The sequence below is a fragment of the Anguilla anguilla genome, chromosome 11 (assembly GCF_013347855.1).
Source record: "Anguilla anguilla isolate fAngAng1 chromosome 11, fAngAng1.pri, whole genome shotgun sequence".
NCBI lineage: Eukaryota > Metazoa > Chordata > Actinopteri > Anguilliformes > Anguillidae > Anguilla > Anguilla anguilla.
In genome coordinates, this window is record NC_049211.1 from 9,914,464 (window position 1) to 9,927,996 (window position 13,533).

The 13,533-nt window shown below is 41.3% G+C and overlaps 2 protein-coding genes across 4 annotated transcripts in view; one reads left to right on the forward strand and one right to left on the reverse strand.

Annotated features, from left to right (window-relative positions):
• plch2a (phospholipase C, eta 2a) overlaps nt 1-6,851 on the reverse strand; it is a 161,214-nt gene extending 154,363 nt beyond the window's left edge. Inside the window, exon 1 of the mRNA XM_035381231.1 lies at nt 6,499-6,851. The gene's annotated coding sequence lies outside the window, so the exon portion shown is untranslated. The remainder of the gene's footprint in view (nt 1-6,498) is intronic.
• A 77-nt stretch (nt 6,852-6,928) lies between these two features.
• On the forward strand, nt 6,929-10,974 carry pex10 (peroxisomal biogenesis factor 10). Of its 3 annotated transcripts, none has more exons than XM_035381293.1 (7): nt 6,929-7,022; nt 7,962-8,075; nt 8,407-8,487; nt 8,663-9,069; nt 9,669-9,841; nt 10,087-10,222; nt 10,353-10,974. In XM_035381293.1, exons 2-7 carry the CDS (start codon nt 7,964-7,966, stop codon nt 10,419-10,421), a joined length of 978 nt encoding a protein of 325 aa, XP_035237184.1. In that variant the 5' UTR covers nt 6,929-7,022; nt 7,962-7,963; the 3' UTR covers nt 10,422-10,974. The 3 variants fall into 3 exon arrangements, with proteins under 3 accessions (XP_035237184.1, XP_035237182.1, XP_035237183.1); XM_035381291.1 differs by lacking the exon at nt 6,929-7,022 and adding an exon at nt 7,472-7,569; XM_035381292.1 differs by lacking the exon at nt 6,929-7,022 and adding an exon at nt 7,473-7,577.
• Nucleotides 10,975-13,533: the final 2,559 nt, after the last annotated feature.

The window sequence follows — 13,533 nt, forward strand, 5'->3', positions numbered from 1 at the left end:
AAAGCTACATGACCCACTTGAAACAAGCTTCTCCTGGGATCAAAGTGTGTTCCGCCTCCCCGGGGCGTTCTGTCGGATATTCCCCTGTGAATTCACAAAGATAAACGAGCGGCAGGGCTTACAGTACCTTCCTGAGGGAAGCAGCAGGCAGATTCAGTCTAATTTGCTGGACACGGACAGGTTTCTCCAGGGTAGGCAGGCTACACGGCAAAACATATTCATCCAGCCCCGGCTAGTACCATCCCACCGCCGTCCGTGCACGCACAGAGAATGGCAGCAACGTTTCCCCGTTTCAGGAAGTTGTTTCATGTCATTTGAAAGCACTTTGTCTGAAAGTGGGCGTTCCCTCCCTGAGTAACAACTAACTGCGTCTTCACTGAGAGCTTACAAGTGACGACAAGAGTGGGGAACTGTATGAAAGTTAACACCGCTGTAAACATTACTCTACAAATGTTCAAAAGGTTTTGCGGAGTTGAAAGAAAAGCAAAACAAGTCTCAGTTTCCTTAAGGACAAAGAAGTGTTTTTAAATAAATAAATGGTTTTTTTTTTCTGAAAATAACTGCAACCACACAGCATGCATTTTGATATTCACAGATACATACATTTTGCTGTATACAGATATAAAATAATGATGGTATTCTAGTTTGCAATATATCATGTAACAAAGAACTATAACTGTATCCTAGAACAGGCAAGTTCTCCAAAGAGTGAGACAAGCTGGGCAAAACCTGGAGCACTCAGAAGCTTGTTGCATGTATTAAACTACATTTAAAATAACAGGAAGTGTGGCATATTTGACCCTGTTCTATTAAATAAAGTTTTATACATGTAACCATGCTTTTGACTCCTCAGCTCACCTTCAGGAGGAGTCTGTCTGGGTAAGGAAGTCATTTATTGATCACAGTCCTGGCTGTCCATAGAGTCTCCAACCCTTGCCCCCTCCCTTTTTTTTTTTTTTTTTGGAGGAGCTTGGCTGACGGACATGGGTTTTCCCTCACTATGGCCTATAACATATGAATCCAATCACAAGTGTCAATACCAAATATATGTCATATAATGCATTAATCATTTTGGAAAAGTATTATGTATATTTTCATAAAGAAAGGTTGAATTTTGTGTAGTTGCTATAACACGCTTCCATAAAAAAAATGTTAATTTAATTGTAGATATTAGGAGGAAAGGAGACCTCGAACCTTAGGTTTCACAATGGGTCATATGACAAATTTTATGTGATGTTAAAACAGTAAGGGATTTATTACATTCCAGCATATTTGGAAGGCAAATATTGTTCCTTTGGCTTATTTACAAGTAAAATCCTCTCCAGCTTCAGCTTTGGGTTTTAGGGGCGGGATAAAGGTCACACAGTCTTTAAAAAGCCGAGAAGGAACGCACACCATTTTTACAGGGGGGAATACGTAAATGAAAACAGAGAAAAGGTCAAAGCTGCCTACAAATATGATTCCTTTGTGAAAAACGTATGTTTTATTAACTCAGAAATGCCAGTTCATATTTTTAAATGCTTTCCTGTAATACACTCATAAAAGTGAAGGTATTCGTTTCTCTCTGTCTTTAAAAAAAAGGCAGCTTCCACATCTATCTTGTGTGAAAAATAATCCCTCATTTATTTCTGAAGGCTGAGATGTGAAACGCGATCTGTTCTAAAATAATGCAATAAAGTTTTAAAGGAGCATATTGTGTTTCTCAGAAATGAGCTTAAAACACGGCTTCATTTATCACATTATGTGTGTGTGTGTGTGTTATGAAACAGGCTTCCCTGTTATGCACAAATGGTACATTGAATAGTTGGGGGTACCCAGTACCACAGCTATCTGAACAAATATGACTGTGTGCCAAGAGATTTACATGGAACACTCCTTTGTTCAGCGTTAATGAAAACAGCTAGTTAACCCTAAACGTGGTGCAAGGGCTGCTTCATCGCAGACCGCATTCACAGAGATCTGAATGTCAGCCTTTCCCCGGAGCATTGCCTGCACATGCAGCCACGGTTGTAAGTGAAGCATCACAGGTGTGCCTTCACAGGGGCAAAGTCCTGCTGTAACTGCCTTCGGAGCGTCTGGCCATGCCACACTTGTCACACTTTATTGCACTGCAGGAGTTAAACAAATATTATCGCTCAGCGGCGTTGATAAGGTGGAAGCGCCGTAGAAATTCTGCGCTGTTTTGAAATTCAAATCCCCCTGTGCCAGTTAGCCGTTGGCACGCAAGGGCACCGCTCTTCTCCGAAGGGGAAGCGCCAGTAAACATACTGATTTCATGCAAAGCAGGCCCGGATCGTCCGCATGACGTAACCTCCGGTCAGCGGGCCACAAACACCTCTTTTTGCAGCTGTTGCAGGGGCTGGAGCGTTTCCTTCTGATTGTTCCCGCAGCCTCCTGGGGCTTCGCTCTGGGTAGTGACTCGTCTGGAGTTCCACAGCTGCCCCCGGCAGACGAGTCTGAAAGGAACCCCTATTTCTGCCCCCGACCTGCTACAGGTGACCCGTGGCACGACGCGGGAGAGCAGTGCTCACATGGCCTGGAGCTGCCATCACGGATGACAAATCCGTCTCTAGACATAATATCGAATGGAACCCGTTTGCGCAAAGGAGGATATACTGTATGAACTGTATGAAAGTGCAAAGGGGGAATAAACTCCTCTCAGACTTTGTGTGCGTGGATGCATGCTTTAATCATCCTTTTTCTTACTCATTACATATAAATTGTAATCTGTTCTTATCATCATACATATTTACTTCACACCTGCATATCTCTGAGGTGAAATTTAAAACCAAATAACACTGGCCAATCAAATCTCTGAAACTTTAGTACAGATGTGACATCACAGTATCTACAGCTGGAGGTGGTGATGAAGTCACACACCTGTCACGGGGGCAACAACCGCAGTTCACCTGGACAGAATGAATGGGTCTATGCTGACATATCAATGAAACATGCATGTCCTGAGGGTATTGCAGACAGCCACATAACCACTGTGGAGGCAGAAACTGAACCAAACTCTTTACCACATCACAGAAAACAATCTGGAAAGAGACGGACACAGAGAGTAAAAGAACATGTTGTTTCAACACCTCTGCATACAAAGAATTAATCAGTTCTTCCTGGCCAAAAATGAAACAAATTGATTTTCAAGACCTCCTAGTCTAAATAAATAAATAAATATTCTGTAAAATAATGAACAGTCAAAATGATAATGTCCTCCAGCCAAATTAAAAATGTGTATTCAAGAATTGCCTCTGATGCATAAAACAGCTCAACTACAGAGAACAAATTACTTTTATTCTGCCGCAAGTAATGCGATTAATTGCAAGAAGTGGTGAAATGACAGATTATGTTGGTTCTCGGGGCTAAAGTACAATAAATTGTATTCCATTACTTTGCATAATCTTATAAAACACGGCTATGCATGCATGAAACAACCGGGAATTAATGGTGCAGTGTTCCATACAACTGCAAATGGTAATGCCCATAATCTTTCAGTTGCTGTAGAGTACTGTTTCTATCTGTATTATGTTGTCAAATACCTATTTTGGACAAAAAATATTATTATTATTATTATTATTATTATTATTATTATTATTATTAATATTATTATTGTAATTATGGTTATTATTATTAGTATTATTATTATTTGTTTTGTTCTCTTTCCTGCTGCTGTTGTTAATGATCAATGCACCACTGCTGCTAGAAAGAAAATTGTTTTTGTTCTGTTTTTTATCGTTATTTTTTACTTTTTATTTTTATTACTTTGGCTATAAAATACACAGCGATGCTCACAAACTCACCAAGCCTGCCAAATGCAGAGGCCATTACCTATGTTGGTTAATTTATACAGCCTTTTTTGCTCATCTTTCTCAAGGGTGCCAATAATTTTGGAGGGCGTGATACACATGCAGAATTTACACTCCGACTCTGTTCGACATAAATGCACAGCATCATTGTCCACAGATACCTCTTTCTACCAGAGTGAGACTAGAGAACACGTGCCCTGGGGCCCAGCATGGAAAGCCGATATGTGTCACTGGTTGCCTTTACTGTGGCAGTTCACTCAGAGGAATCACTGTAGAGCCTTGACCCTCTTCTGAAACTGTAACTAAGGTGGCAGTGGGAAACGTGTCACTTGAGTTTGAGGATCCTGTGTGAAAATGACCCTTTTTGGAAATCTGACCTCAGACCTGTTTTGAGGACCTTGGAGCATTTGCTACATTGTGAGCTATTGCATCCTGGACCCTGGATTGTGTTTGTGCTTTCCCTATATGAATGAATAGAATTAATAGAAGTGTCGAGCTAAACAAGGTGGTCCATCCTGCATTGGATTACAAGACACTTTCACATAAACAATAACGAAATTTTTACTGTGCTAGGCATACATTGAACCAAAGAAAATATGACAATGTATGCCCATTAACACAACCACAAGCATATATATACACAATACATGAACATATATAAATTCATATCATATGCAAACACATAAATTATACAACAAGACTAAAATGACCAATACTGTATTTGTTTCTAAAAATAATTTTCTAATTTAAATTTATCATATAATAATCAACTCAACCACTGTGCATCATTCATATTTAAAAAGTCTTCTTCTTTCTCGATATTACTGAATGAATAATTATAACGCAATTTCCAGTAGAAATGACAATATAAAACAAAATGATATTCATTTTCTATTTCACTGAAGTGGCACATTAAACAGATCTGATTTTCCTCCTCCAGGCTGACATATTGCCCTGTCTCAACATGAATTGGCAATATACCAGATCTCAGAAGGACACACAATGATCTAGTCTTCTCAGACGGGTTATATGAAACAGAGTTCTCCATAACATAGCCACGTTTCATCTCACTCTGTATACGCAATTTTGGTCTGCTCCACATTTTGTTATCCCGTTGTTCTTTAAATTTACTGAACGCTGCCTCTTTTTAATGTCAATCTTTCTCTCAGTAGGGAACAACTCATCAATCCCAAATATTTGAAACTCAAATATTACTCACATCTCTTGACCGAGACCCACTGATAGACTTTAAATATCCTTCTGGTCAGCGTACTCTCATCCATATTAAGTAGCCTGTTCTCTAACCCTGGAATGCAGAACACCCTGGAATTCTAACACACCTCACAGGGTTCCCAGCCTATACCTCCAGCTATTACTAATGTGGGTGTATACGCCAGGCATTCTGAGGAAATAACGAATGTCTCTGTTCTGCACCATTTCACAAACTGAGGAATTCTGAACAATCCTGTACAACCCCAAACTCCAGCAGCATAGTCAAGTACAGGACACAAGTACAGGTCTGGAAGAGTTTGTAAGAAGCATGAAAATAAATGAACGTGTTCATAAACGTAAAGCCCTAAATACATGTATCAGTTTGTGAGTTCCACAACATAGTTGATAGTTACTGAGACTAGTGGTTGGTTTTCTAAAGTGAATTAATGCAGGTTACTTTCTATTCATGGAATGCCTCCACTTTTTTACACCATTAATTTGTGTGGGTGAGCATTTTTTGCATGTTGCCCTTTGATTTTGACAATAAAACTCTGTCACTAAGGATTTCATTTCTTTTGCTAAACCATTTATATAAATTGCAAGTAGGGTGGGCAACAGAATGTCCCCTGTATTAAATGTCTGTTTTATTTCCATTGCTGTTGCCGATAAGCTGCTTACAGCTTGGCTGATACTTACAACCCTGTCTAATTTTACTTCCAGGGTTTTTTGTACTTTAATTTTCTCTAAATAAGAGAAGCAGAAGGACCGGTTTGTTTCACATTCTGCCTTTGTCTTCGCTTGTATTAGTCAGCACTATATACTACTGCCACTACTTCCACTATTGTGTTACATATGGAATAAATATGCCTCAAGAACGAATTAAATCCCCCCTATTGAATGTTTCCACCTTTTTAATTTTTTAATAAAATGCTTAAACATATTATCTGAAACCTTCAAATATAATGTCATAAGTGTGTAGTACAATATTTAGGGTACTGAGTTTGTAACACTGTACGTTTCATTCCCAGGTGGGGCACTGTAGTTATACCCATAAGCAACTTAACTTGAATTGCTTAATATCCAACTGTATGAATGGATAGTATTTAGAGAATGTAAGGGGTGTGTGTCATTCAAGATAATATCATTGATGTTGTTCTAGAATGTTTATATTTATTTTTTGTTTGTATTGTTTATTTTCAGTAAGTTGGCAGGACAATGTGTCAAACTCAAATCAGTTTTAAAAACTTTTATATAAAACCATTCATTTGAAACCCATTTAAACAGAGAGCTCTGGCTTGCTTTTGTAACACGGTAACTTTTTTAAAAGCACAAGGATAACAGTTCAGCAAAGAAGAAAAGAGTGAATCCCTCCAGTAGTTAGAGCGTTATTGTGTTAATAAGTCTTGCCATTCCTCCACGCAAAAGCACACCTCAGCTGCCTTCAAAGGTACTACAACAGCAGGGGTAATTCTCTTACCTCTGAATTCTGATCTCCCGATACCAACTTCACTGCAGGGCCCTTTACTGCTCGCTTGTTGTGTGTGCTGTCTGCACCATCTAGCTTAACCCTGTAAGAAATAGCAAGTAACTCACAACTGGGGAGAAGGAAAACCCCCCACCTCTTCCTCAACTGTAAACAGAAAAGCTCCCTTGTCTGGAGCATGCAGAAATGAGCTCCAATCAAACTGTACAGGAATAACTTTCCTGACTGTGAAGGAAAGGCAGGCGAGGACAATAAATCTGCAGACTGAACACAGCAGGAGAAAGGAAGGGGGGTGGAACACCTTGTGGATATAAAAGCCTCGGCTTGTTTTTTTGGCTTTATAGAAATAACAAAGAAACTGGTTCAGCAAGTAACAGGGCAGAGTCAGAACCCACAGTGAGCGAGTGTAATCTCAACCCACACGAAGAAAACAAAGAGCCCCACAGATCAGCCAAACGTTACAAGGGGAGATCAAGTTCTAAGGCACACAGGACATGTTCTGAGTTAAGCCTGCCTAAGTAATAGCAAATATTTTGTTGTTATTGCTGTTGTGGTTGTTGTTGTTGGCGTTGTCTAAAGTTATAGCTAGTAGACTACAGCCTTCTGTTAAAAGGAAGGTAGCATATGCTGTCGGAGGTTATGCTTAACGACGCTGTAATCAAAATGACAGCTAACCTAACCGAAATAGAAACACCACTTACATCTAGGCGATAAACGGGTTACTTCGACACCTTGTCGTTAATTACAATATCATTTAGGTATTTTTCTGAACAACTCTGTTTAACACAATTCTTAAACAACTGAAATCGTTGATGTGCTCACTGACAGACTAAGTGTTTGTCATTCCGTGAAAGTCTACCATATCCCCAGAAGACCCAAATTACTAACAAATTGACCGTGCCATTCATGTTAAAATATGTGTTCACGCTAACCTCCTGTTGGTAGCGCTGTAAAATTCTAGAGACTTATTTTCGCTATCGTCGTCTACATTGGTACTGCTCTTGCTAATGCTTGTCCTCGTTCAGCTGTATCCGGGTTGCTTCCTTGCCAATGTTGTGAACCAAGGTGTACATGTACGACTGTAAAGTTAATAAATATATAGACGTTAGCTTAGTGAGCTCCAGGTTAACCTAGTTTATGCTGAAAAGTAGACTGTATAGCCTATAATACACTACCCCACTTAACACTTTCAAGTGAACACTAGCGTAACGTTGACGTTACATCTGACATTCTCGGTCGAGGAAACTAGCACTATGTGGTAGTCTATGTATAGCTTGCTACGTTGTACTACAAGGTTTTGACGATGGCTAGTTAGCTAGCGGTTTTATGTATTCGAGTGTGCTGGCTATACATGTTTTGTTCAGTCGTGCGGTTGTTTACTTTAACAAATATGTTCTGTTTAAAAACGCTTAGCTATTTTTGTTGCTATTTGAACATATAGCTATTCTACGTTTCAGCAATGCCACTGCTTCCTGCAAACCAGCCGCAGCTCATCCGCGCCAGTCAGAAAGATGAGTATTACCAGAACTGTTTGCGGAACAACGCCAACGAAGCCTTTCAAACGTTTGCAGGCAAGTAGAGAAGAGCTGAACCCATGTGTCAATAATTAACCTTGCCAGCTAGCTACGTTCTAAAACATCATCTCACAAAGTTCAGGGCTTATTTTAGGAATTTTACATTTGGCCATATTTGTTATTGTTTCCTTTGTTTTATAAAGAATGCATGTTTTCTTTCAACAGTGTAACTTCAATCAGTGTCATTGGGTAGTATCATGTTTGTAATTTCCTGGCATGGCATTTTACTATATGAGATCATATTTGAAGGAATGTGGGATTTATTTTTTATTTTCCATGTGTTGTTTTTATATCTATGGTCAGTACTTTGCATTTGCATCCCATTTAGGGTCCAAGAGGTGGCTACAATGGAGAAAAGAGATTGAGTTAGTATCTGACCTTGCCTATTATGGTTTAACAACATTTACAGGTATGCAAAATCACTTTCTGCCTCAGTCATTCACTCTTAACTTTTCTTGTGCTTTAAATAAACTTCAAAGCAAAATATTTTTAATTATCTATCTAATGAGTGATTTCATCTAAATCATAGTCTTGTGTCTGTTAGCATTATAAATGCAATTGAAACTGTGATTGTTTCGTCTCAGGGTACCAGACACTGGGTGAAGAGTATTGCAGCATCGTCCAGGTTGACCCCACCAAACGCAGGGTGCCCTCCCGTGCCCGACGCGGGGCTCTGGTGCTGCTGCACAGCTTCCTGCCATACCTCCTGGACAAGCTCCTGGTCTGCCTGGAGAACGAGCTGCAGGCTGAGCACGTCGGGTCCCCAGGAGCCCAGAGCCCGCCGGCCTCTCGCTGGAACCCCGCTGCCTGCCTGAGGGCCAGGATCCGCGGCGCGGTGGGCATGCTGACGGAGGCGCAGAAGAGAGCGCTGCTCCCGGTCCTCTTCACTGTGCAGCAGGGGCTCACCATATTGCACAGGATTCACGTGGCTCTCTTTTACATCAACGGGGCCTTCTACCACCTTGGGAAGAGGGCAGCGGGCGTCAGTTATGTAAGTTTGTTGCTCTGTTGACACTCCAATAACTCTAATAACAAGATATTGCTATTTGGTATGTTTCTCAGAAACTGAAGCACTGCCTTCTTATGTCTGTCCAGTTCATCTGGATGACTCAATTCATGTTTTCCACTTGGTCTCAGGTCATCCAAATAATATAACAATCACTTTATCTGGGCAAGTTTGGCAGTTCCATAAACTCACACTGGCTTATTAATTCAATTTCTTTATTTTAAACATGAATTAAGATAGAAATCTGACAGACAGTTAGCAATGTGAGTGTAAGCATAACTGATGTTTGCGATGACAAACATTCAAAATTAGTCAAATTATGCTCAAATTATTATTCAAATGATGCGTTTCTGCTGGTATCCCACATTACAATTGCAATAAACCGTATGAGCACAAAAACTGACAGAATCCATGAGAAATCTGTAAGGGTAATAAAGTAACAGCTGTCGAACATGCTATTTTCTTTTTTTTTTAACAGCGTTAGATAGAATGGCACATTTGTGACATCAGCAGGTGCCCTTGTTTATCCTTGCTAGTGCTGAATGTCATTAATATGGACATGCTGTTGGTTTGCCGTTGCCCAGCTGCGTGTGCATGGCGGGGCCGGTGATCACCAGGCCATCCGCGTCAGCTACAGACTCCTTGGCTTGGTCTCCATGCTGCAGCTGGGCCTCACACTGGCTCTGCAGCTCAACAACTTCCGCCAGAAACAAAGAGCGAGGCAGGAATGGAAGCGCCACAGGAACCTTCCGTCCAGGTACGCCCTCAGTAAAAGACTCAGCGTAACTGAATAATGCAGGGCCTATTATTTCACTTTATTTTCAATACAGGAAATCAAGATTTTTTTTTCCACCCACGGTCTGGATCATAATAGTCATCAACATGTTTTTTTTTTTCCTGCCTGCCCATTATTTGCATATTTGCCAAACACATTTAGTGAAGTGTTGTTGAGCTGTATGACTGTGATGCAGGCATGGCGTTCACCCTTGTTCTGTTCCCCAGTGTCAGGCCCGTGGAGGCCCCCGCCTCTCGAACCTCTCGCTGCATCCTGTGCCTGGAGGAGAGACGGCACTCCACCACCACCCCCTGCGGCCACCTGTTCTGCTGGGAGTGTATCACCGAGTGGTGCAATACCAAGGTGAGCTACATCCCCGGCACGGCACATTGGTTGTTCTGCAGCGTGGGCCATGTGATCACATGACAAACGACATCTTATGTCCTTGTAGGGTGTTTTAAAATATTTTCTCATTATTTTTTTTTTTATGCAGGCAGAGTGTCCCCTGTGTCGTGAGAAATTCCAGCCTCAACGATTGGTGTATCTACGAAACTACAAATAGAGGAACTACTGGCAGCACCTGAGCTTAACTAACACATGCTTTGATCCATCATGTATTTTACCCCACTATGTTGGGTTGCCAGTCAATGAGCCTTGTGTTACCAAACGAAGTAGTGATGCATTGCATTGAGTTAATTTATTGCTCTGGAGTAACTGTCAGAGAATACCTGTTACGTACTTGTGCACAGAGCTGTACAAAGCTACAAACATTTTTCCTTTTTTGAGGGGAGGGGTAAAATTATGCAATGAAATTGTAATTTATTATATAACTCGTTTATATATAAACACTAACTTTCATACATTTTTCAATGAATGAGTTTGTAAATTACAAATTGGATTGCATCAATCCGTGTAACTCCGTTAATTGCGACTGTAACGAAATTCTTCGAAATTTCAAAATAATTAATTTTTGTCTTGTAATATACTGAATAATTGTGTCCATATCGTTACGTAGTTCAACAGTACCACCAACTTAAAAACTGCAGTATGTGTCAAATGAGCTGTTGTATGCCTGAGGACTTGCAAAAAATAAATTATCCAAAGATTTTGTGGTTATGGATAAATAAACGCATCGGGCAGAACTCATTAACGACTGACATTGTTTTGTTTTTTTTGTCGAATGCACGTTCGGTGTGTATCACATTATGCGGTCGTTGTCTATCTTTAATCAATGTAAAAATACTTAATCTGGAAATTCAATTATTTTAAAACAACATAAACATGTATTAAATAGCCTTGCTGGCCTTTGATGTAGGCTAGCCTAAAACCACATCTGACTGAAGCGCTCCCAGAATTTCTTGAATATTTTGTGATGTATTTTGAACCTACTGTGTATTTGCTTATTGGGCATGTTGTGTTCAGTGATGTCTTCCTCGACAGTGTATGTAGGCTCGCTCATTGCCTCGTGCCACTGTCTGGTGTAGATTTACGTCAGAAAATATGATGCACATTACGTTCCGACCATTAAAAAAATTGTTTGTTGACAAGCCAGCAACTGCAACGATCATGCAGGTAAATTCAAACTGATTTCTCGTTTTACCAGTACATCATTTAACTAGAATATTATTGACACGTAACCAGCAAGTTGGATGCATACATATTAGATTAGATACCAAGTCAACTGTCGAACAAGCTAAGTAGAGCTAGCTAACGAGTTAACCTGTAGCTTTAACTGCTGTCTTCGCTGGCTAACGTTCAGATGAAATCGTTGGAAACGTCTTGGTTAGAGTGCATGTAACTAGGTGGATATGAAAGAGTTTTACTGATCAGCTGATATTAACGTAGCTAGATGATAACTTGTCATGTAAAGCAACTTCCCAATGACTAACGAAATCAGTGTTCATATTTCCAAGATGGTAACTATATCTTTGAGAGAGGCTTGTTCTAAATATGGGAAAGTTTAAGTTGTTTTTTTCCAGAACTGCACTACAACTGACGGGGGTATTCCCCAACACAACAGACCATCACTAATCTGGAGCTGATCCTCTTACCGTGGTACCATGTGTTGCTAAGGAATACTTCACTGCACACCGCACAAAGAGAAAACACCGAGGAAGCTCTGGTTGATATCACAAGGATCATACGCGAATGTTGATTTACACTTCGAATGTTTAGGTGCCATGTGGGTGAGTGTAGATCAATATGTGATTAATAAATTAGCTAGTCACCTGAAATAAATTGCTGTTGGAAATTGGAAGAGTGTGGTTGACTTTATCTACGCGAGCGGTTTCTGTGCATCAGCATCACAGTTTTTTCTTTTTGACAAATAAAATCACTTTTTGTTGCGGAATGTACAATCGTGATTCGTAATGACTTTTCGAAGTACGCTGTGTATCCAATTAAACAAAATATTTACTTTGCATTTGTATAAACTAGTTTTGTGTGAGTCACTCTTGATATGGGCATCTGTCAGATAATTAATTGTAGGACTTTTCCCCCCATTTGTCTTAGGTTTGTGATGATACATCGTGCTAACTCAGAAAGAAATGCTGCAGGCTTAATTGGGAGCTGACAGAGCCTAGGAATGGATTGGAATCCCAAGAGAAAACAGGAAAAATGCCCCTCTAGGCCTCAGAAAGGATTAGTGAATAGGGGGTCTGTGTTGGAGGGCAATCTGCACCCCCCCAGGGAAAATGTCGATGAGCTGGTGGAGCTTCTGTCATCGCTGAGTGGGGATCTTCCCTCCTCCTCCCTTACTTCCCCTGTCATTGAGGGGGGAAGAAGGAATGCATGCAGGTCTGGGTCCATCCTGAGACAGAGGAATCTCAGCAGCCAGGTGGAGCCGACCTCCCCTAGCAGCAGGCATGCTCTGCCTGCTCGGGAGGGCAAATCTAATAGAGCAGCTCACTTTGAAACAATAAGTACCACGCCCAGGACTGTCAGGTTTGCCGATTTGGAAAGACACCCTGACACCCCACGTCATCCCGGCAAGCTAATTGAAAGGGATACGCTGTGCGCTCACATGGATTCTGAGAAACTCAGCAGTGGTGGCTATTGGCAGGTGAAGAGAGAATATTCCACCCCTGCCAGCACAGCTCGGCTCCAAAGCCGCAAAGCCCCAGAGATGTCACAGAGGATTCTCCGCAGAGACACTGAATTTGATGCTCCTCTCTCTGAACCGGCGGGCAAACAGCCAGCATATTTTAATAGAGACTTGACGGACTCCCACCATGTGGATCATGCAGGTGACCTGTGTGAAGATGAGACCGAGAGCTTGTCAGATTTGCACGGTCTCCTCGAATCTTCATGGACATCTGCGAGCTTGCACCGATCAATGCTGGACCTGGAGACGAGCGAACAGCTGCTGTTGTCTGAGCTGGGCACTCTCTCACCAAAGGCAGAGGGTGATGATTTTTCCCATCTGGACACACTTGAGTGCGCTGCGGAGGACGGCTCAGATATGTCTGCCTCTTACGATGCGAACATGCTGCGCTCTTTCTTTCAGAGCCAGCAAAGGGAAACCAGCTGTCACGCAGGCGGAATAGATTCCAGAGCAGGGAGGCCTGTTATTAGCAAGGAGACCCGGGTTACCAGTCCCCTGCATCACAGCGATATAGTGATTAATAGCAGGCGGTCCTCACAGCTTGTTAGGCCTCATTCAGCGAGAACGTTAA

Coding starts and splice junctions, on each gene's coding strand:
- pex10 (XM_035381291.1), top strand. CDS start 7,512: ATGCTTGTCCTCGTTCAGCTGTATCCGGGTTGCTTCCTTGCCAATGTT. Junction 8,488..8,662: donor TGGTTTAACAACATTTACAG/GTATGCAAAATC, acceptor GTTTCGTCTCAG/GGTACCAGACACTGGGTGAA. Junction 10,223..10,352: donor CCGAGTGGTGCAATACCAAG/GTGAGCTACATC, acceptor TTTTTTATGCAG/GCAGAGTGTCCCCTGTGTCG.